Genomic DNA, 25,752 nt, shown 5'->3' on the forward strand with positions numbered 1-25,752 from the left:
CGTCGATAGTCGATTTATTACGAGCTCACTGGTTCGAAGATTCGAGATAACGTGCATAACGCGAAGGTAAAATAACAGCTCGAACGAAATCGGAAATCCAGCGTTTTCGCCGTTGCTGGAAGGAAAATTCTCTGGGCGTTAATCCGGCGCTTTTGTTCAGCCGCTCGTAAAGGAATCCAGAAACTCGATACAACTAGAGGAAAACCGTAACGGTGAAAAAGACCCGGAACACAGAGGTTTTTTTCCACACCAGGCTCTCTGTCTCCGATAGTCTGCAACGAATCCTCTCGAGAATTTCAGATAGAAGCAAGGTGATCAAACGACGCGATCACAGGGATATTTCGAGTCGGTTTTCGCAGTGGGACAGAAGCACCGGTAACGATCCCAACTTGCACAGAAAAAAGTTATTAGTTTTAAATCCGTTTCGACTTTCGTCCGCTGTCTTTTCAGATCGACTCTCCTTTTTTATCTCGTTCGTATTGGGAATATTGTGAACGATGATCCGGCGTTAAACAAATATCAGGTGTGATGTTCGGTAAAAGGAACTGAAATATTCGATTCCAACGAAAAGGCACAGTTCTCTCTGATCTTTTTATTTCTTCGTGTATACGATTTCCCTTTTCGTTAAATTTATAAATTGATTATTTCTACATAATTCTAATTTCTCTACCTATTACTGTCTTGTTGCTAACATTGCTGCATACTTTATCGTGCTTACTAGTACTGTATGAATACCAACAAATGATCGATATCAATCATTGTATAATTGTACGTTATTAGGTATTAATTTATTTGCACATTAAAGTATTCATCACGGACTATTAATTATTGGAAAAGTAATGAATAATAAGGCTTGGCTTGCGTGAATATAATTATCGAGCAAACGCGAGTTATCATGCCGATATGATTACAGATATAAAACCAATATTTGATCCGCTACCGATAGGACTTGATCCGTTGGTGAGAAAGTATTATTCAAACTGTCATAATTTCAAAAGTGTCATCGACTGGTCACTCGAACGATTCCGAACGATCTTTCCAATTGAATTTCTCTATCGCGTCTAAAGCGCAGAATCTGCGTGTATCGAAAATGTCGAGCTACGTGGAATTCGCAATGGAAGATAAAGGAAGAATGATTACGACCAACGCAAAAAATAAGAATGACGTTCTGAGAAGTCGTCAAAGCGGAAGCGCTTGAGGGAAATAGGGAAGCGGTCAAAGAGTTTCTCTGTCCGTCAAGAAATTTTCATTCAAGACGGTCAATCGTTAGGGAATTCTCGAGGTTCCACGAGCTTCGATATTTTCCTCGACTTGCCAAACGAAAGAGATTACCCGGCTCTTTTCGAATCTCCGCCCTTTTCGACCAATTCCGGGCATTCGTTTCGCGATCTCGCGCGATCATGCAGCACACTGCTAGGTAAATTTGCCGAAACGATGCCCAACATTCGGATTTAGCTAGCGGGAGAAAACATTCGCATAGCCAACCTCTAAGGGCAAACTCTCCATTTAATCGTGGAATCTAAGTTTACGGAAGCATCCTCTCACGGGAGAGCGAAATGGAATCGCATGGGTACCAGAAACCAGAGATATCGCGGTATTATTCGACAGAAAGAGAGAAATCCACCGGCGGAAACTATTATTTCCTCGGAAATCGCAATCGACTTTTGGTAACCCAAAGCGTCGCCGTATTTATAGTCTCCACTGATTCGAGAATTCATCGAGTCTTGCGCATTTTCCCAAATGGAAAATTCTTGCTGCTTCGAGGGAGGAAAAGAAAGATAACTCGTTCATTTACGAGATATTACGATTTTACGAGCGGAGCTCATGACGGAATCCAGCTGTTCCCAGGTTCTCCTGTAAATTCGAAAGTCGAGGGAAACAGCTTGATCACGAGCGGTGATATCGATGACTTTGGTGCGGGAAAACGCGTGCGTCCGCTCGTAAACGAGATATTGCAGTTTTCACGGCGTACTAGCCAACGGCCTACTTATCCGCGTGCATCAACAAAGTGGCTACACGTTAAATCTCGCAACGTTTCTCCGCGTACTGCTCTGCAACATGAGCATAAATCTTGATTAAAATAGACCGATCAACTTTTTCAACGTCTACGGTTTACGGCTGTGTCGGGGCATTGCATTTAACGTTGGAACAGTTTCGCGGATAGTATGCACCGAGACTGTTGAGATAAAAACGTTGTCACGAGTGAGGAGATTAGGTAGTTTTAAACAAACATAAAATTTGTAAAAAAAAAAATTGAATATACAAAGTTATACGCAATTGGGCCACTTTAACTACGTATGACTGATGTTTCGTCTACCAAAACGTGTAATTTTACATCCGATTCGCTTCTTTTATCAGACGTTCTTTATAGGACACATTATCCAACAAATTACCATCAACAAATTACTTTCTCAACCTCAAGACAAAAATAATTCAATTACAGGCATCGTTTATTTCCACACGTATGCGTGTTTCGTCCTTCCAACCAAACGTTTACCACCTCGTTTCGACTCCTCGAACCCTATCGATTTTCCGCAACAGCAATATACAGTAATGAAAAATGCCACCTAGATCGAAATAGCTTCATCGAGTGTGTATAAAACTCATCAAAGGATCATGGCTTCGAAGAGGAAGAAAAAGCGGGCAACAGGAAAAAGGAGAAAGAAAGAACGAGAGTACAGTTTCCCCGGAGGACGAACGAAATTTGCAGCGGGGCTCTGTTTACCGTAAAGATTAAGCTTCACGCGGCCGCGGAATTTCTCGTCTCTGGGAGACGGTGGCGGTGCCTCCGCAAAAATCGTTTGCCGTGAGAATAAACAGGGAACTCGGGTATATCTGCGGCAGCCTCGTGAAAAGCTTAAGCAACCTTTTCTCACTGACAGCACCGAATATTGCGAGCTACGAGGTTCCGCGTGGTCGAGGGAACAAGTAATCTCGTCTCCGACTCTTGCCTTATCGGATCGTCGTTTAGCGTAAAACGGGACGACGCGACGCGACGCCTCTTCCCGTTCCGGTTTACGACCAGCGTGGAATTAAACGGTAGACGTTGCTCGAAGATTTCGTCGAATTCATTGGTAAGCTTTTCTTTCTCGTACGATCACGGATAAAGAAACGTGTACGGTAAAAATACGAAATTGAGATGTGACTCGATGTCCATGTATCGAGAATGAACTATCGATATTATTTTTATGTGAATACTTTAGAGGAGGAATTTCAACAAACATTGACAAAAATTAAGAGGAGATTTCAATATTAGAAATTAACGAAGTTCCAACGAATTTTAAATGAGCTGAATAGCTGACTATTGGAACGTTCATTGGAATGAAATTTATATATTCTATTGGAATATTTGTTTTGCCAGAAGAATTTTACTAAAAGAATATTGTTACAGGTTCCACGAAAGAATGATTGTACTAAGAAGGAGAGCACGAAACATGATTTCGCAATCAGCATTTATTTTCCAATTCTCCGAATCATACTTTCTCCATATAGTAACATCTGCCATGAAACCATATCATTTTTCGTTTGCATCGGTCGAAGTTAAAATAAACGCGAATAAAGAATCGCTGATCCATTAATTAACCATGGTGAAAGCAAAACAGAAAAAAAATTATCTTATTCGCGCAGAGCGTATTATGAGAAACGCAGCGAACGCAGCCAAGAGAGCTGATTCAAACGGTTTAATTGGCGCAACCGGAAAATTCTCGTTATCCTTCGAGTTTGATTTTTTCTCCTTTGCAGCGATCCTATAGCGTTACTTTGAATATCATACCCGGGATGGGGTTGCAATCTTGCACGTTTTATGGCGGTTATTAAAATTCTAATTCAACGATGAAAATGCACGCTAAATTAAATCAAGATGGTTCTGTTGGTTTCCTTTTCCAGCAGCAAAAAAAAAAAACAACCCGAATATTTATGAATTAATCCGAGACGCGTGTGCAATGTGTGACTTTTCACTCGTATAACGAATTAACTCAAAGAAACGAAACAATGAATAATAAATTTCGCGTCGAAGAAGGCCGTGATATACATACAGCATAAAAACCGAGTGAAAGAAATCGAGATCCAAGATCGTCGTAAACCGAGCTATAACAAGTTTGCTTTATCTCGTGTGGCCAAAATCGAGACGTATTATCATCCTACTCCTTATCCTCTCATTTCGTCTTTCTTCTTATCTAAAACCATTGTTCCATGGTTCACTGCTTCGTTGCGTGTTCCGCGACACGTGCAGGTATTGCTTAATTTTCACTAAACAAGTAGATTGTACGACTGTGCTTAGTATCACGCGGCAGAGATGCGATCAAACGAAGCGGTAGATAGTACCTACGTGATATGTACTAATTTGAATCTTACCTGTGTTCTTGTTTCATTTGTTTGCGAAGAGTTCATTTCGTCTAAAAGCTCTTCGCCAATTTTTGCCACATTTGCATAATAAACTGAAAATTACCGAAATAAGGTAATTACCTGCAGACGAATGGACTGCAATTAGAGCGCGCAATGATTTATCGTAGCAATTGACGTTACGCGTATCGCGATTCTACGCCGAAAGCGCAGAATGCAGGTCGGAGGATGCGTGCATTCTCAACGCCACTGGATACGATGGCGCAATTCCAGAGGTTTCAAATGACATCGCGTCAGTGACGATACGATCCTCCGCAACTTGGACGAGTTGACGATCACGTGAGGTGGCCTGAAATCACGACGAACCGACGCTGGATGACGAGAAACGGGGTAGGGACGAGCCAATTGTATCGCCCGCGCCAATTCCACGAGTCCGTGACTAATTGTCCTTGCCCAGGCTGCGAGTTACCAGCCGCTATTGAACGATGACGAGCGCTTGAAATTGCGCGCCTCGACGCCGGCTGCTGACCCGACTAATTTTCTCCGTTTCTCGTTTTTCGTCGGATCGATGGATTCTCCGATAACGAAACGATTTAACGTTCATAGAGAAAGAAGAATTTCACAACGATCATTATCGATAATTTTATACATAGAACAGAATGTATTTTTACGTGAAAGGAAAATTCTTGAGAAACATAAATTGTGCTGCAGCAAATGGAATTCTCGGTGAAAATCAAAACTTGGTTACTGTAAAATAGAATTACTTTCTTCTCTCTCACTTTCCTCTTCGAACCCATCGACATACTCGTAAATGAGAAACACAACCAACAGAAAAATGAAACAACGAGCATATCACAGTCAACCAAACAGAATTCAACCAAATTTACTTAACATACAAGCAGATTTTCACCTTGAAACACGCTAATTAAAACACAATATCATATTGTACAAATACCAATGTATGTATAACACAAATAAAACTGCGGAGGAACGCGAAAATCTCTTGTTCCATGCAATTCTCCCCACAATGAAACGTAATTTCACGAGCATGTAGCAACAAAGTTTGTAGAATTAAACGAGAGATACAAGCATGATTTTAACCCTATGCGGGATTAACAGGAGGGATTAACGAAACGTGAACAATGGACCACGTAAATAGTTGATTGGATAATGCTAGCCGGCGATTAAGGACGATTTATTATAAGGCATAAAGCTCTTGGCAAGCTACGAGGTGGGATGAGACAAACTGTGCCCCACCTCGTATAATTGCTCGCGTTATCTGCGAGGTATTACCGTCGTGGACGCTAATTAACATCGATAAACAAATTATACTGGCAGCTTGAGCTGCGCTGCGCGGCGGAACCTTAGCCAAACGAAAATAGGGTTAATTGAATAACATAATTTCTTAATTAGTACGAAAAGAAAGAAGAGGGGCGTAGGTCGATGAGAGCGATCGTTATTAACCTCGTGGCGAGTCTACGAGCAACCGGCTCGATGTTATATTTCAGAGATAATTTCACCGCTATCAGGGCTGAATGATAACAAAATTACAATGATTATCATATGGTAATGTGATTCGCCGAAGGACTGGCGCCAGTCACGTGGCAAATTACCGCGTTCTCTAATCCACGCTCTGTACCGACCTATCCACCGTGTAGAGTGCACATACATATGTATGCATTATCGCTGTGTGCGAAGGATGAGTTACCTGGCACAGTCATCTACATTTCCAGAACGATTAATTTCAAACAAAATGTAAAAACTGCTTCTTAAAGAAAATTATCTGTTAGCGGAATTAATAATCTGTAGCAACGATAATACAAAATATAGTGTAAAAATTTTAGATCGTTCGCGTTACTGATCTTACGATAAAAATTAGATATTTAAAATACGTCTCCAAATATTGTTATAAAGAATCGAATTTTAAGATATTTCTTTCATTGTGTAACTTGCTCGTGACTTTTCTCGATTTATAAACGTTACTGCAATTTATGCAAGTCTAATCTAATTGTTATAGAATACGTATGAGATTTAGTTAGAGTTTAGTTAAGAGACGAAAGGAAATAAAATCTGCAATCAATTTTGTGAGAAACTAAATAAAGAATATCAAAGATACTTTCGACCAGTAAAAATTGTATTTTATTGACGATATATTTATCCTATAAAGATAATTAAATTTTTCTAGGCAATTACTAATTTTCGAAGATACACTTACGATAAAATTAGATATCTATTTCGTATCTTCGTTGATTTCTGAGTGTGGAATATCCCTGTTTGACCTATGCGTCAGTGTCAGATCCTGATGACCTAAAACTCTTACACAATATATAACTGTTTATGATGTCGTAAACCAAAACGTGAAAGGCCGTTAAATGGTTCATGGCGTCTACTTGTTCAATCATGGTACGTTTACACGCGTCGCATTCGTATATTCATTTGTGCAACTATCCAAAACGAGGAGGGTTATGTTAACAACGTACAACGTAACTTGGCAGCATTTCATTAACCAAGCAACGTCTAAGAAGTCGCTTTATCACCATTCGAGCTGAGAATAGACGCATCATAAACCGGAATTCTTGGAATACTGAATTCCTCTGGCTCCAATTTACCACGAGCAATACGTTACACTTGTATTTCGAGAATTCTGCCAGAGTTCTAGGCATTTCCCTCAGAAATACCTTGCTGGATAACCAGAATTTAGAAGAAGTTCGTTTATTCTCTTCTATTCAGGTTTAAACTCGAGAGCCATTAAATTGGATAAAGAAGAAACGAAGCGTTTGTTCTTGATAAAATTTACTTATAATTCGCGCAAACGAAATTCCTACGAGTGCTTTCCAGGGTATAAAATAGACAATTGGTATTACGCTATGTCGGTTTGAAAGCTCAACGAGAAATCGTCGACGAATTAGAACCGCAAAGCAACGCGGACGAAATCTTCCACTAGCAATGAAAGTTGTTAATTCCAGTTTAAGAAGCGAGGCAAGCTTTGACGCGGTCGGACTTCGTCGTGGTTCCCTAATTTGCCCGCTGAATTTCAAAGGTATAGTTTCGAACGTTGAATCGTTGCTTCGAAAGTGTCAAGGTATCGAAGGAATCGTAACAATCCTCAACTTCGCTCGAGAAAATATGGTAGAGCGATAGAAAGAGAAAGAGAGAAGGAGAGAGAAGGAGAGAGAGAGAGAGAGAAAGAAAGGCACAAGGAGAGAGGAATATGGGAGAGAACGAAGGGATAGTTGCAGAGTGTCGGGCTGTGGAGACAAATTGTCGAACAGTGCTTGCGGTCCGACGTACACATGTTCACCAAAGTTAGGTTACATTTAGAAAACAGGATTACAGTTCGCTTCAGAACGCTCTGGCTATCGCACGAGGTTCAAGACTATGAAACTGCAATGCACCTGCACACTGGACACGCAGGTGGTCTTCCGGGGTTCGTTCACTTTGTTTCCACTGGCGGTTTCCACGCGAACGTGGTCAAACTTCGCGTCAGCCTGCGAAATCGTTGGGACCGAGCCCGTTGTTGCTATTCCATGCTCTGTCCTTTTGTACATATAGACTAGTTAGGTATGAAAGGATATGAGGTAATGCTAAACGGAGATGTCTCGAAAGTAGAAACGAGTCTTTGCGATGCAAGTGCGTAAGAAGAATTTGTGGTGAAGTTATTGCGATCTCCGTGCTTTGGATCGAATTGGAAAAGAAAATTCAGCTTCTAAGAGAAATGTAGTACTTCGCGATTTGCTTAAAGCCTTAAATAAGAAACTGAATGTATAGTCTCATTCGAATTAAGAAGGTTACCAGTGGTTTGAATCCAAGTAGCTTAATCTTAAATTGACATTCATATACACAAACCAAATTATTTGGTTTGAAAGTCTTTTAAATTGGAATAACCTTAATTCAAACGGATACTTCACGAGAAATAGATATCAAAATTGAAGTAAAACCTAGAGCATCAGACAATTTAGTGGTTTGAATCCAATTTACGTATCATCGGTATCGTTGGTATTGGTTAAGCATTAAGATTTGAAATAACATCTTTTGTTTGCAAAGTATCGAAGTATCGTACGGAGGTGTACGGGTTACGTTGAAGGAACATTTCAGCAGCACTCTACGTCTCAATGTCCGGGTCGCAATATTCAGTTTACCAGGTCATGTTCGTTTGAGTTTACCAAGGAGAAAACGCTGTATAGGTTCCTTTCAAGTTTGCGAGCACGTTTCATTATGAATACAGGAATTGTTGGTTCGAAATTGCTTATGGAGGAAAGGCGATCATCAATATTGGATTCCTCTATGTGAAGACACGCGCTGGAATAAAGAGGGACATCGTTTCCCTTTTTCACGTACGTATTCTACGCGTTCTTTCCTTGAAAAAGCAAACAAGACCTCACCGTGTTTGCCCGTCTAACCTAGGCGTTTTCTTCTTCGCAAACTTTTCCGAATATAACGTTTCCTGCGCCATAGAAAAGCAACAAAACCGTTCTCTCATGGTTTCGTATTATATAATGAATCATAAATCCAGTAGTCGTTTCTCTGCAGATATACTCATTAGACTTGGAAATTTATCGTTTTAAAAGAAACAATATAATAAACGCGAAGCATGACCTTTTCTTCCTTTTACAATATTTGTTTGACAATGTCTCAGAACGTATTTTAATTTCACTAACATTGAAAGTGAAAGCATCGACGAATTTCCACATAGTGTAAAATTAATACCAAAGCGGAGTAAATCAAGTTTCTACCAGATCGAAAACTACTTTACTAAATTAAATATTACAATCCAATTCTATGAGAATTCTTTTCTTTTCTTTTTTTTTTTTTTTTTTTTTTCTTTTGCTAGACCGAATATTCGAAATATCGTCGCTGTATCTTTTTAATTAAGAATGAAAGGAAACTTTGATCCACAGTGGTAGCTTGCGTACCACAATAAGCGTTATCCATACTAAATAGACACAGATGAATAGTCGAGACGAAGGTAATTAATTAATTCGTCTCACGATCTGGTATCACCGTTGGAACTTGTTAATGAAACAATGTAATGAAACTCGTGAACGGATCAAAGTTTGATCCGTGAGGAAAATTCGAAAGCGGTATAGGAACCGCAAAAAGATGGGCCAGCAAACGAGAACGGAGGAACGTGAAGCAAGGACCACTTAGCCTAGGAAGAGGATAGCAATGAAGGCGTGACGAAAGAGGGCCGTTTAGGTTCGTAAGAACTTACGAGCAGCCCGAAATGACCGCAGCATTCGGCCTCGTTCGACCGAGCTGACTCTTGTTGCCGCTTCACGAGTAGTTCTGCCTCAACTTTTTTTTACTGCCTGCCTTCATTTGCTAGAAGAAACTTTCCGCTATGATGGCGAACGCAATTGCGCAAAGTCGTTCAACTTCTTGAAATTTCTTCTTTTTCCATCTTTCGTTCTCTCTTTTCCCTTTCTTCCGCTCGCAACGAACTAAGCGGACCGATTCGGCATAGAATAACAATCGGACGAAGACTCGTCGTCACCAGGTCGCAACGGTAGATTGAATTTCATTTTGAGACTCAGCGGACCTTTTCTGAACTTGACCTCGCGCTTCGCGAAGGCGATCGATTGGCTGGTAACGTTGCAGAGCAACAAGAACCGGAGTAATTTAAATGCGAATATTTATGAAGAAAACCTTTCCCGAGGAAATCATATCCTTTCGAGAAGAGGGAAAAGGCGAATTTAATGGTAAAAAAATATTTATGCTTCACGAAGCGTAATGGTGTTTTAGATTTCATATTTTGCTCGAGTAAAGAGAAGAAAAGTTAATGATATCCGGTAACGCGACGATGTGAATATTTTATTTAAGACGCGTCTTGCGTTAATTATCGATGTTAAAATTCCTCGTATTAGCAGTCGAGTAACATGATTCGGTATTTGGGTTACATCCGAAAACTTTCCCGATATTATAAGAGGAAGTTGATATTATACGTATATTATACAATACGAGCAACAATTATCGGAGTAATTATCGCTGACAATTAACGTAGAACGGATGAAATGCAATCACTTAACCTACCGTAGAATCTAATAGAATCTAACGCTTCTTTTGTTGACTTTTCGAAACTTCGACGAGAATAAGAGAACACCGGATAAAGCGACGAAAGGGGATAGCAGCGTCTCGTAATTAATTAAAAACATTTAAGGTAAACCTCTCAAGCTAAGGTCGATACCGACACCAGAGAACGTCTTCTTCTCGCTATAACTTGGTTCTACTCTTGGCCCGTAGCAGATCTTCATCTTCTTTCTCTGGCACGAGCTACGCGGATTCGTTCGTCTCGCGCGCGCACACAAATTATTAGAACGACTCTCCATCTCTCTCGGGTGCTCTTGCTAACCCACCGTTAATTAGAGTACAGTCTGCTACTGACGACAACCAACTGCAAAGGAGAATCTTCACCAGCACGCCCTTTCCTACACTCCACCACTTCGTCACCCCCACCACCCTCGTAGCTATCCTACGACCGATCCTTACCGCGATGTTTGTGGCTTGAATTATTCCACCGAATCTCTACACGACTCGTGAGTGCCCTTTGAGCGGACTTACAAGGCTAGCTTAGATCCTAGAATGGTCCAACCGGGGTTATCTCCGAGTTGTTTCAGAACAATTGCTCATAAATTTCCATATGAGACAGACTGACTAAAAGAAATGTTTGTTTTGGACCAACAATGTTCGTTATGCTGTGAATTAAACGTCTCGAGACACAGAAATGTGAATACAAACGTAAATCGACGAACGAGTGACGCCTTCGTAAGAGTTATTGCGCTGTCTGACCATACATATATTTGTTCTACTTGCTCGACGCTAAACGGTATACATTGCAAGCGAATTATTTAAAACGTAACGTGAAAGTTTCAATGAATCTTTGTAGATACGATTAGACACGTCAGCTCTACAGAATTGTTCAATTAATATTCTGTTTTATAAAATTTTACAATCAAATTCGTATTTAATAACCGACGAAATATTTAACAATAGAAACATTGACGAGTTTGTTGACGAGAAGCATTGAGTTTGTTCAGATGAGGTAAATTTGACGAAGTTTAAACAGGAGGATAAGACCTTAATTTCTCGCAATCGAGTACCGCAAATGATTAAGCCCCATTTGTGGTCGGCCTGTGCGAAGTTTCAAACTGGGCGACATCTCTCTGATCGGTATAAACTCGTATCGGTAATCGTAGATATATCCGCAGGAAATCCAGTTACTTCGCGCACCTTTAGAATTGATTTCCAACCTGCAAAGCTGCTATATCTTTTCAGTGAACGGCCACGCGATTACTTTTCGATCCGATCTACGTGATCACTGAAACGCGAACGCCGTGTTTCAACCATAAAAGATACCGTCTTCAGAGCGTGATAATTCGATCTCCGCGTGATGCATTGTTATCGATCGGCAAACAACTGGTCTCGCTTCTATAAACGTTAATAGAAAAGAATGGCATGTGCTGGTCGTTAACAAATGCGTCTCGGTGTGGCTTTATCCTTCGCTGTTGACGAATGATCCAATCTCAATAAGTGAAACGAGTTTTCGAGAACAAAAAACAACAACGAACAGCGTAACTTTTCTACCTTAACAAGAATGTGTGCTCGCTCGAGCGATCATGCTACGATAATCTCGCTAATTAATAAGTTTCTCTTTCACCGACCGAAACAATCAACAGCTAAAACATAAACGAATCGCCACGGGAATTAACAGCTTCCACGGTTCGTTACATATCCAACTGACTTGATTCATCGAGAATAAACGCGGCTTGGTTTCACTAACGAAACGATTGCCGATATATCATTCGAAATCTCGTCTAATAAAGTCGTCAGTTTCTTCTACAGGAAATATCAACACGCTTGTCCGACATCCAAATCGACAACCTGCAACATGAGCAAATTTACGCGAAACTAGCCTGATTAAGAGACATCGTCGAAATATTCGCTTACCGAATCGAGTTTCTGTCGAGATTCGTGAGAAACGTGGCCAGGAATTTCATTAGGGGGAACGGGAAATCGTCTAGAAAGATGACGCGCGGCCGCTTGCTGGAGATGCCAGTGAAAACGGATTGAGCGCGGATTGATCGTCACACTTGACCCGAATCACCGGGCGCTGATTAAAACACGGCACGGCTCGCAGATTTTCCTATTTGTCAACGACACGTGTCGTCGCGAAACTTCTCGTATCCGAAGAATTATTAGCGAGACCTGGTCCGGTCGAGCCGTTCAACGCGCGTGTAATCCGAGATCTATCGGTGCCATTGCAAATCATCCTGCTGCGTCAGCCCTTTTCTTCCTCCCTGTGCCGTTTCCCTTTCCCTGCGTATCGGCTTGCTTGTCGCCCGCGCACAAGCTCGACGCGCCATTAATTGTACTCGTTTGCGAAGTTCCGCGCGAGCATCGCACCCAGTTAATTGACACGATCAATCCGACGCTTTCCCCGGTGCCGCAGCTGCACAACTGATTGGTGAACTTTGATGAAAAAAAAGAAAAAAGAAGCGAAATGTAACGAGCACACGAAGAAGTTGCCAATGAACATTACAGTAAATGAAGTCGTATGTGTGATATACGAGGTGCTCAGAAGCCACATCGATCGATACGATAAGTTAAAATACAGAGAAAGTGACCGCATTCAAATTCCGATTGCGATCTACGATTATCTGTACGATCTTCTTTAGACAAACTGAGTCATACATTTTTTGAGAAATCGAACAGTAATTATGTTTCTGATTAATCAAGTTGAGAAAACGGCGAAAGTGAAATTAGTCGGTTTGGCGTGTGAGGAGATTATAAAGATATATTCTTTTCGTTTGAAGCCAAATAAAGTCGAAAGAAAGGAGTGAATAGTGAAAAAGGCAGTGGAACAAGCTACAATCCAATTTTACAAATTCCATTATTCACAATCGATCCTTCAATCGCTGTAACCGGTATTTCAAGTAGCTAAAAATTGAAGTTTCTGATGTTTCCATTTCCCCATTCGTCGATACGAAATGAAAAACGTGACGAGCTGCGAAAATATGTAAACCGAACGCGTCGATACCGTTATTTGTAAGTCAAGCAGCCACTAGACGGGACCAGCGTCGTTTCAAGATCAAGCGGGGTTGAAAAGAAATTGCACGCGCGTGAGGAACTCTTCTCTCTTTCTTTCTCTCTCTTTCTCTCTCTCTCTTTCTTTCTCTTTTCCTCGTGGAATATGAATCGTTGGAACAAGGCATGAATGAACGACGTTACTCGTGTTTCATAGCCTACGACCAGGTGTAGTAAATTTTCCCGTTTCATTTTTCACGAGTCTTAAACATCCTCGAGATTGTAAGTATCGCCAATTAGACGACGTGCATGGCGTTAACAACGAGAATACAGTTGAAATTTAGCAAGAGTTCAGGTAACGAGTAATTAATTCGACTGGTTTACGAGGGTCATATGACATGACAGTCATAAATTATATTCACATGTACACAGGACTAATGAAATATATTTTCGGAATTTTTATTTAAGAAAAGATTTGAAATATTCGTGCTGTGGAAATATGATAGAACAGAACAACAAACGATCTAATCAAAGCAGAAAGACAGGAAGGGGCTTTACAAATTGAAAAATCACAGATTGAACGTAGCGACTGATACGGTCAATTTTTCATTGGAATTGAAATTTCATGTAACAGGGATTTTAATAGAAAGTGACGTTTATCTACATAACGGGTTCCCGCCCGTTTTTGTTTTCACTTTTATGAATTACGTGGTCATTCCGCATTCCATAATATCGCGTTCTATGCATGCACGTAATATTCTTCCTTTGTGCCGTAATTAAATTTGTACGATTGAGTGAACCGTTGCGCGTTTAAACGAGGGAAACTATTCCATCAATGTTCAGGGTGTAATATACACGAGAAACTTTGTATAAATATCTGCTCCCTACATTCCAGATTTTTCGATATAAACGAACAAAAAAAAACAACTTTTTTTATTTCATACCTCACTTTGTCAGGAAAAATAATCAAAGTAGCAAAACTACTGGTAAAGTCAAATTCACGATTGACGAACGAAACGCGTAAGAACGAGCGATTTTCATCAACGTTAAACACGATCGCAATTTATGATACAATCTCTACGAAAGATTTATAGAAAAAGAAAGGTACTCACTGTAAGAGCCCACGTAGATCGGCGTCCATGTGACCTGAGAGTGAACGAGCGTCGTAGCCACGAACAGAACAGTGCCGAACCACGCACTCAAACGAGTCGCACTCATCTCACTAACAGCCTCGACAATCGCCATTTCCCACGTTTCAATCAGTTCTCTGCCTTAATATCATCTTTACCGACGTTTCCGTCTCTACTGTCGATTTCTTTTCTTTACACACCGATCCGCTGTATCGTCGATTTTATTTCTATCCCGAACAAACATAGCCAATAATTCTACGATATTTCGTCTTATACTTCGTTTAATCTCTTTCTTTAATTATTTTGCTAATCTAAGTACGAACTACCTCCGTTCCACCCTCCTGCGGCAACTAGTTTCAAATACGTAAAATCAAATACGTGAAAATTATACAACAAAATCGAAGTCGTGTATCTAGATTTATCAACGTAACGTTTAAACGAATCGTTCATAAGTAATTAGCCGCGCAAGTAGTAAGTTAAACTCGCGGTGATTTCGTACAGTCGACACAGACTTGGAGAGGTTAATGATCCGTGAACGAGCATCTGTTTTCGTGCGTTTCGAAGTTCGCGGTTAAATTGTCCGTAGTATTATCGGCTTTGAAATTAGAGAAACTTTTGAATTAGCGCCACTTTATTCTCCGCATCCTGTTTTTCATCTTGCCGGGGATACGACGGAACTTTGTCCTTAGTTACTTTTCATCGCGACAGAGTCTTCATTTCCACGTCAGTTTTGATTTACACGGGGCTGCACCTTGCCCGAAACCACGTTCTTCCGTTTCATACGCGTGCACGATCATCGTGAATGAAAAATCTGTGCCCTGTCGTCTCGTTTCACGGTTTCACAAAGGCGCGTCACGATACTCTGTTTCTACGCGAATACGTTCGACCTCGGTTCAATCTCCACACCACGATTTCGTTCGGCCTTTTGTCTCTGCTCTCTCCACGTTCTCGCTATCTTTGCTGCGAGATTGTGATTTTGTCTGCAACAAAACCGAAAAGCAAAGGATTTCGTTAGAACAACTATACTAGTGACTGATTCTAAAGAAATATAAAGATAACAAATATTGTTTTATTTCTATTCAGAATCTTTGTGGGCGTGTAGTAGAAAAAGGGAAGAATTTATAAATCCTGAAGCACTGATGAAATATTCTAGATCCCATCTAAGAATCTTTCTCATGTCTAGTTTTATACGGTTATCATCCTTCCTCCTAATTTTTCATTCCGTTAGATCAACTCAAATTTTCCCTACTTTCCTTATAAAGTTCTGTTTCAGAGATAGGTACATAAAATTTACATTTTTTGTCATGCAAAGTTAACCATTTGATCTTCTTTGACCCTTTTCTTTACTAACCTTTACCTTCCTTAACATCGTTATAGCGCGTACTTAACAACTCGCTCTCGCGCTATTAATTTTCTATGAGCTTATCGATCATTCGAACTTCTGTTTTCTCCTCAGTTCTCATCGAACAATGTTACATCAAACATCATTAAATATCGCACGATCTATTCAAAGTAAAAAAGATTTTTCGAAATAACGCCTCCAATTCACACCGTCAGCGTACTAATTTTTAAAAAATCAAAAATCCAACGATTACTCGATTCGCGTCACGGCAAACATTGTCTGACGAGTAAAATTTTCCACCGACTTTCATTATCGTAGCAACGTGCATCGGATCCTAATAAGACGTCCTTGCGGCATCATACCCTCGATAATGAGGAGAATCCGTACAAAACATACTGAATACTTCTGACAGGTGGGATCCCAGCCACGCACAATGATGTTCGCGTTTTCATCCCGCGGAAAATATCGTCAATGTCTCGTTAGCGTATTTCCATCGGTATGAGGAACAAGTAAGACACGGCATTATCGATCGTCGTGTTTTGCGGGCATCCAGAGTGACCGTGATATCTAAGATGTTATACGAGAGATGAGAAGAGGATGGTTATAATGAGATAGAGTATGTAATATCTTAGCGGTTCATAACGTGACAAGTCGGGGCGAAGTCGCCGGTTTTAACCTGTTATTTACTCGTTATCTCACCGTATTCGACCCGACCTCTTGCCCCAGCAGGTAGTTATGAAAGCTATCCTTGTGCCAGACAGCTTCACCGAGAACATTCACCGATTGTATCCTTCGCGGTCTTCCTCTTCTACTTACCGCGTTCTGTCAGACCATATGCTGACTTATCTACTTAACCGTTGGTGATCAAACTTTAGAGATTGCCAGTGCATTTTCCCCGATATTGAAGCGAAGTATACTACTTCTTGGGACAAAATTGAACACCTTTCGAATATTCTTGATTCGATAGGATTGAACAATTGAGTGGTTCACGTTAAGACAAATATTCAGAGATATTAAAAGATGGCTATAATTGAGATACGATTAAGATATAGTCAAAAATACTGTTCGCTTTCTTCTTTTGGCATATTATATTATAGTTCGATTTATAGATGTGACATTTCCGATGAATAATGTAAATTCTGTGTGCTCCGCCTTTATGAGCGAACACGAGACACTGCGCCTATTGATACGTGCGCGAATAATACGTGAGTTATATTAGAAGATAGAGAATCGATATCATCACGTATGTTTCAAATCGGGAAAATTATCATTATTTGCGGATAACATTATTAAGAAGACATTAACATTATTAACATTATTACGTAGAAATGTTTCGTAGAAACAAGACATGTTTCTGTATGAGTCTCGGTTCCATTAACCGGATGCTGGCTTATTCTATAGGTCAGTCGAGTATACCCGTTCCGTATCCAATCGTCCAATTACAGGTCGTCGCGTCTATTGGAGACCAAGTCGTTTCCACCCGAGCCTGGCCAAGTGTCTCTTTATACGAAGAAGCTTCCATTCTTTAACTTGGCTCTTTCTTCTTTGACGGTGGACCTAGAGGAAGAGACAGAAGTGTGGGAGATCTCGTCGAACGCGGTCGCGGCTCGAACGAACCCATTGAAAAGGCGCCGATGCAGTTAACTTAATCCAGGTGCTGATTGGACACGCCAACCGAGAACGACGGAACATGGGAAACCGGGCTAGAATAGAAAAGAAAAAAAGTAAAGAGGTTGCCTAGGAGGGTGGACTCCCTCCGATGGAGCTGACCTTAATTGTGCCAAGCAATTATGGCTACTTCCGTTTGATAGAAGTAATGCGTCCGTTAAAAAAGAGAGACCCGGCAAAGCGGGAATCTGTGGTTATGAGAACGTCACCGACACAAAGGAAGCCTTTCTGCCTCTCTTCCGTCCAATAAAAAGGTCCCGACACTCTCTCCGCCGGTTATTACGATTCCGTGTCCTGTCCCTTTCTTCGCGACTCTCCATGATCGAGGACGAGGGTTAGGTGTCGTTTCAACTCCACGGAAAAATAAAGAGAAAATCTTTTCGAGAGGTTCTATGGCGCCAAGTCTATTCAACGTTGAAAAAGGTAAGAACAGAGTTCAATATCTCCTGGCGAGATTGCATGATTATATTGTACGTAGAGAGTTTGTCGTTGGTATCTAAGAGCGGATAGGAAGCTGTAGAGAAAATGGCTACCAAAATAGAGATAATTAACTTCGTGTTGCGGCTCGAGTCTTTTGTCAAGTCAGCCGTGATATTTTTAGTAACTCCGTTTTACTCGTAGGGATTCTCTCTTCGATATCCAGTCTGATTATTAAGTGTGTGAAAATGAGATTGTTTTATAGAAATAACTTACAGGCCCGTTCCACCTTTTTCTTTTTTTGTTTTACTCTAGCCAGTTATTACGAAACATGGTTATTCTTATACGTAGTATTATACGTAATCATATCGAACACGCCACGTACCACTTATCCCTCGTAATAAAAGGTAAGTGGATTGTTGTGTGACTTTGGATATTACATGGAATATATGTGCCCTAGATATTCGCCTCGAAAGTTTCGTACGATAACAGATTACTGTTATGAAATATTCAAATCTCTCTTACGAACCCTTCATACTCCACGGGCGAGCCAAAATCGAGATATATTTGCTCTGCAAGAAGACAAGCAACATCTCGTCAGAGAAATATAAGAAATCAGTATTACGAACACGTTGTATCTGGTTCGGACTTCTCATTGCGTTTTATCGCGAGTTAACCGCAAGCCAGACATTTTTCCTTTCTCGAATTGATTTTGCTTTTAATTTAATGAATTTCACGGAGAAGAAATTGCAGAGCTTTCGCGAGGCTGTAAAGCACCGTTTGCAAGGTAATTGCGAGCTTGCACAAAGATCCGAACAACACGAATGTTGAAATTCTCAAAAGTAATTACTTCTGAAATTTGCAGCCTTTTAATCGTTCTTCGTTCACTGCTAACAAACCCACTTTGCCATTTTAATGGAGAAGCAAACAAATTTTTTTTCACAACGTTCACAGCCGTCTCAGCCCTTTACTCTCGCTATAGAAGGAAAGTGGAAATTGAAAAGAAATTGCTCTCCGCTTTGTGGCTTCCTATGTTCGATTTCATTCGATTAGAAATCGAATCCGTTTTGTAAGTTGTACACGTCAGTCACGCGACAAACTGTTGTAATTATTAATCGAGTCAAGCATCAATTAGTCGAAATATCGATTAACCGTGCATCAGAGGCGTGTGTCTTGACCTGCACACAGGCACAATTTCGATTATCCCTGGCTTTCAATGACTGTGCGTTTCATTATTCGATTAATGAACCGTCGCGATCGGGATTGCGACGCCATTTAACGTCAAATTTCGAGGATATTGGTTGGAATCCACATATCGCCTCATATATCGTACCATGTTCTAAATAAAACTGTAAATTTCCCAAGAAATACGAATAACGAGCTATTGGAATCCATCGTGTTTTGTTATAAAACGAATGTTCATATATTTATGAAAAATTTTGATATAGGCAACTGTACAAAATATTCAAAATAAAATACTGTTTATGATAATTAGAAGATAAGAAGTGTCTCTATTCAGTTTCTATTTCTTTAATTGCATCAATAGGATACGAATTTGCACAAACATTCGTAGTCTGTGCATTACAATTCCAACTATTGTTAAGTTTATCATTCTGTGTAGAATTTACATTTCATGAAACACTCTGTTTGAGACACGCTTCTAAACAACGAAACCATCTCGAAAAACAGTTTCGAATTAATTGGAAATTAACACGCTCACGGTCCACTTCGTTCGCGTCGTTAACAGAGAGGTAAAATATTTACTCCTCGCGTGTTCGTGTTTGCGGACAGAACCATGAAACGAATCTGAATATCCAGCCTGAGCGTGGCAAACGTTCAAATCGTTTCGTTTTCTCCATCGAACGCCCGAGGCCTATTTGATCGTGCTGGAACAATTTCTAACGGGTTCATACACGCGTCTTAACTCACCGTCCTCCCTGCCGGAACATTTCAGACCAGAATCGTTCCCCGTTTCGGTGTATAAACGTGCGGCGACGATATGAATTTATACGCTCCGATATAGCAGCGCGATGGAAGTTGTAGAAATGAATCGCGAGTTAATATTCTCGACGCGAGCGCTTGAAATTCTAGATTTCACGAGATGCAATCGTGTTTCGTAAACTTCCGGCGCGCAGTTACGATGTAATACTTTAGCTATTACATTTACGTCTTTTCATACTCTTTTCATAGCTTCTTCGCAATTTTCCTGCACGAATTAAATTGTTTTCTGCCGTTACTAGTTCGCGTCGATTAATTTTCCTTGACTTTTTCACCTCGAACTATCTTTCAACCCGTCACGTTCATGAATCTCAGTCTCCGATGGATTTTACCCTTATCGAGAAAGAAAATCTCTCTTTTCCAACCTCTGTTCTTAATAGACGCTCGCGTTTCCATTTGTTCCCGCCGTTCTCGATGTTACGTGTCGCGTGACGTGAGTTTCCGTACGAACGTAATCAAAGCGAGCTGCTCGTAATGGCTCGACACACAGAGAACATCAGATTTCAACTGACTGATTTATTTCTCGACCGAGGGATAATGACACGTTCGTTCTACCATGTCGAGCGGAGATGTTCTTTCTAAATGTTGCCGGAGCTTTTCGAACAGGAGATGGCTGACGATATTTGTTTTTCACTTGGCCGAGCGAGGCAAATATCCGACGTGTTGTTTGCTCGAGCGGAACTTCCGGTTACGCGACGAGAAACAACGCAGACGTCCCGAACGCGACAACTTTGAATCAATTGATGCGTTCCCGGCGATCTTTGCTCTCCAACTTTTAACGAACGCAACGATTAAAACGATCTCGGGACGGTAAATATTCCGAACGATTCTCGGCGAATTCATCGGGATAAGATAAAGAAAGTACGGCGGAACTTCTCAATTTGACCAACGGTTTCTATGGGAATCGTGAAATGAAAAGGAACAAAGCGTTCTGGAAATTTAAGTAGACGACGCGGTGAATCGATTTTTTAATTGACGAAGAAGTATAAAAATTGGGGATGCTTTTGTAGGGATGCTAGAAAATAGTTACTTTTATTCAGATTTACATATAATTTCGTTTATTTCTCCTTCTGCGATCCAATACTCTAAATTCACTCGATAAATTTTCACTAACACGGATTCTCATAAATTCTCACACAATCCTTTGACTTAAACTCCTCAGTTCCTTAAAATACGAACCCGTTAGAAAGTTTTCATAGGAAAGAGGCTGCATTTCCTTTTCCCTCGTTCTTTCCATTTTCACTCGTTTCTTTTCCTTTTATTCTACAGCGTTACAAAACGATAAATGGCAAATAAATATTTGAAATACAAACGTACATTTTTCACAGAACTCGTTCTGATGTTCGCCGCTTGTTCCAATCGACTGTTGTACATGAATCAACGCAAAATTTCGCGTCTTTTCCCCCATCAGTTTTTTTCAAACAAATTCATCTCGTTTCGTGGCTCGCGAGCATATTTAAGTTGCGAATTTTCCTGAAATTTGCAAAAATTATTTAAACACGCGTGATCCTTTGTGTCTAATCTTCCAAACCATTAAGATGAATGTAGAAATTTGCTGGACCATTTAACGCAGAAAACGTGAGTTACTGAATCCAAATCGTAACCTCAATACCGTCCTTAAACGAGCCCTCGACTCCCTATTCAGCCAGGAACGTTCTCAATGAACACTTTAATGCGGGTTAAGTCCTCTGATGAGATACTCCAAGCCGGGGTTCAGGGATTTAGCTCGGAACGATACATTATCTTCTATCACTTTACATGGCTACTCCGACGCCTAATCTTTTCCCTTGTTTTCTAGTTTCTGCTTATCCAGTAATCGTGAAATGATTTCGACTAAGTACGATGATCTTAATCCTACAAGCCTTTCAAATATAATCTGTATAATCGCTACATACGCACTTCGAGTAATCGAGAAATCGTCAAATATCTCCAAAATGCTAAGATCTTCCTGAATGTCCACCAGAAGCTAAATTTTTACAATTTGACAAGTTTCATATAAATTTATCTCAACGTATCTTTCTTGATTCCATGTTAAATACAAATACGAAACGTACAATCAGAAGCAGTTGGCTGAAAATATAAATTTTAAAAATTCCTCTAAATAATTCCTCCACTAATAAGACCTGTTTATCTAAACTCTAACCTAGTTGCAATCCTCACACGAGAACCATACATTCTACGTATCAGAAACAGTCGATCTAAGCACGGAGCGTGATCAACGCGGATCAATCTACTCGAACATAGGAGAGGCGATGCTCTCAACGTGACAGACTGCTTGACACGCGTCGATGCAGGAACGACCGATGCCATCTAAGCACCAGGCACGGTCAGCACAGCTCGACTTCGACTATCAGATGAAAAGCGAAGCTTTCTGTGTGACAGAGGCCGCTTGACGCCCGTCGATTTCCACGCCACGCACAGTTTCGATCAAACGCACACCGCGACAACGTTACGATTTACGATACGGTGTTGATTTATCGCCGTGATTTAGGGTCGCTTAATTAATTTACATCTGCGGGAAGAGAGAGTTGCGCGCGACGTTATCGGTGGTGAAGGTAGCCGAACATGCTCGATGCACGCGGTCAAGCTGGATGCAAACCAAACGCGTCGCATTGCTTCACTTTGAACGGCCAAAACCGCGGAAAACTGCGCGATCCTGCGAGAACCTGCATCGAACTTGGTGAATCGTCGCGTCGTGAATTCGCGCGAAAGCACGCCAAACGGCGTGAAATTACACGAAATCGTACACAAACCGCACGAAGCTACTCGAATCCAAGCGATATCGTATGAATTGACGTACACTTGGCGCAGAACTGATCGAAACCACGTAAAATCGTACGAATGGAGGAGAAACTGCGCAAATTTCAACAAACTCGCGTAAAACCACGCAATAAAGCGCGAAGCTGCACAAATTCGCGCGAAACCGTATCACACTGTGTGTGATTCGGGGCAAAACCGCGTGAAACTACGCGAAGCGCGCAAACCCGTGCAAAACTATCGAAAACCCAATGAAATCGGGCAAAAAGAGAAACGCGTTCATTCGTGTTCACAATTATCGCATATCGTGTAAACCTGCAGTTTCCTTTAAAGTTCCGATACTCGTCGAATCCACGAATTAACTGCTTAATATTCTGTGAAGAACCGTGGAAAATAATACGATAGAACTTTCGCACGATCGATTGTCACGTATGATTATGCCTACAATTGTGTATATCGTTGCAAAGGAATGTAAAGTAATTTATATGATACGCGTATAATATACTTTGTGTAATAAATTAGGATTGTGTAATAAAGTGGATTTATAAATAAAAGAGTGAAATTTATGTGTAAAGAAAGACGAATTGTATGACAGTTGTATAAAGATGAATTGTATAAAGACAAAATATACCAGGTCAATATGATTAGGTACATGCTATGCACATATTTGCAACTACGAATGCACGTGTATTCTATGATACATCGATCAAGCTTAAAATATCCACCATGTAATTAATTAGTCAGAATTGGTGCCGATAAATGGAATCTCGCCCAAACATGTGTGTGTTAATGTTACGAATTCAATTTCAAGTTAAATACTTATTCGATGTTTGCGCTACGAAGATGATATTACAACGTATATTGATTTTATTCTTCAAATACTATTGATACGTAAAATTCGACGTCAGTATTGGTCGATCCATTTCTACGTCAAGTTGCAACAAAAACTCGTTCCAGTTAACAATATACTATGTTTTACATTCTTTGAAAACTTAGATACGTTATTATTTAATATTTGCATGGTGGTTACATTAGTCAAATTACATGACTTTATATTAAATAAATTTTTATCGTACTCATAATATGAATTTTATATCTATCATAATATTAACCATACTAATAACAGAAGTAACAAGGATTCTACATAAAATAATAATCATGCAGAGCCTCTCCGATATCACTCTCAAATCAGCTTCGATAACAGAAATAATATCAACATTTCAACGTTTCAACAATTTTCATCTTCTGCTATCAATTCTTCCAATTCTTCTAAAGAATCGTGGAATCGACAACACATATCGCTATAACAACGCAACACGGCTGAAATTGTTATCTAGAGCGATAACAATTTTACGTAGTCGTGTGATACGCGACGAGAGACGCTACGCCCCCGCGTCGCGTACAAAAATAGTTTCAACCAGTGTGTCTCGCGCGTTACCCGCGAACATTGTTCCCGTATGATACAAGCGGAGCACGCGTTCTCGCCCGAACGAGTCCGACGCACGGGTACCCGTTGGCTACGGGTACATCCAGTCAAATGCTCGAGAGAACGCGACTGTCCAGGGGTTTAACCGCGTACGAATGGTCGGAGACGCGCCACCGAGATATACGATACCGAAGCAATTTATCATCGTGACAATTTCGAACGTAGCACAGGATCTCCCGTTTTCGTATCCCTCTGTTACTCCACATCGCCTCTCATCGGCCACTCTTCGGCGCTCAGGGTTCCCCGTTCTGGTCGTCGTCGTCGTTCGAGAACTGCGGTAGAAGTTGCTTATATGATTAATCGAAGCTTTGCTGCGCGACCCGGGCCCATCGGCATCGTTCCAAGGATTAAAGTTGTCCCGTATCCCAGCCGGTTTCCGTGACGGGAAATAATATTTCAGATAGTCGACCTCTGCAATCTTACTTCCGATGTGCAAAGTACTTCCGAAGGAGGTGGGGATTCCAAAGTTTTATACCGCGGAGAAGAATCGATTGGTTTGTTGGAACGATGGTTTCGGATGTTTGATTGTTGGAACCGAGAATGGCCAATAGACGAGAGGTTTAATAAGAAAATGATGCTAGTACATTTCTTGAAAAAATGAAGGAAAATTTAGAAAACGAATACTTGATTTAGGACTTTTTATAAATATCTAAACTTGTATATTATAAACTTTATAAATTATAACTTTTTATACGTTATACGCATTCTATGTATTTTTGTGCCGTTGAATTTGGAAGAAACGGAGAGTGTTTATAAGAATTATCGGTGTTAGAAAATCCTCTGGTAATGAGTTTAGCTTTGTAAATAACTACAGTAAGTATTTTAATGTTTCGAAGCTTATAGATTTTTGTGATAGATTTTATCTGCACCCACGTCTTTTTCAAATTAAATCCTTTGTAAATGACCGAATGTTTAAATCCTGGAGGCAGGTCAATATTTTTGATATATGAGAAGTAAAGGGAAACATAAGCTTAATTTAGTTACAAGTTTGTTGCTTGGATAGTTCGTATTTACAGTAATATACAAAGATATCTGTGTACAAAGACTTGCAATCCTAAGGCCCAATCATCATCGAACACCGAGAACGACGAGAACCCACAATTCTTGGCTGGCTGGAAGTCAGTGTGAAACTCGGTGCAAGTTACAGAGTTCCGGTTACGTCACGGTTGACGAACTTGTTTAATTAGATCGCCAGTCGGGGTGTTGATTAATTTCGAGACGATTCGGGCAAGTTCACAGCTGCTGGTATCGCGTTGCGAATAATAAGTGCACAGTCGCTTTGAGAAACAGCACGACGTTACCAGGAAATTTATTGGATTATTCGAGTATTTCAATTACTACCTTTTAATTCTATTCCTTGTATCACTAGTACGACTTTTGATTAAACCAAATGGTAACATCAATGATGTATGATATCACTTGTTTTACACGCAGTTGGAATATCGATTACTCGAAAGTTCAGTATGCACTATATGAGATCACATCGAATGTGTTAAGAATTACTCGAAAATAAAAATCACTGTTCGACGTTTGAATTTTTCTACGCTTATGGGAAATTTAAAAATATATAAATTATCCATATTAGAGTACTA

At 40.4% G+C, this 25,752-nt stretch overlaps 1 protein-coding gene across 2 annotated transcripts in view; it reads right to left on the reverse strand.

Annotated features, from left to right (window-relative positions):
* Positions 1 to 25,752, reverse strand: part of LOC138180545 (uncharacterized) — a 283,290-nt gene that overhangs the window by 216,363 nt on the left and 41,175 nt on the right. For both annotated transcript variants that reach the window (XM_069114509.1, XM_069114508.1), the window contains exon 2: positions 14,475 to 15,472. In XM_069114509.1, the coding sequence (XP_068970610.1) occupies positions 14,475 to 14,607 (133 nt within the window). In that variant the 5' untranslated portion in view covers positions 14,608 to 15,472. The remainder of the gene's footprint in view (positions 1 to 14,474; positions 15,473 to 25,752) is intronic.

This window comes from Bombus flavifrons, chromosome 6 (assembly GCF_040668555.2).
Source record: "Bombus flavifrons isolate JBK064 chromosome 6, iyBomFlav1_principal, whole genome shotgun sequence".
In the NCBI taxonomy this organism is placed as follows: Eukaryota; Metazoa; Arthropoda; class Insecta; order Hymenoptera; family Apidae; genus Bombus; species Bombus flavifrons.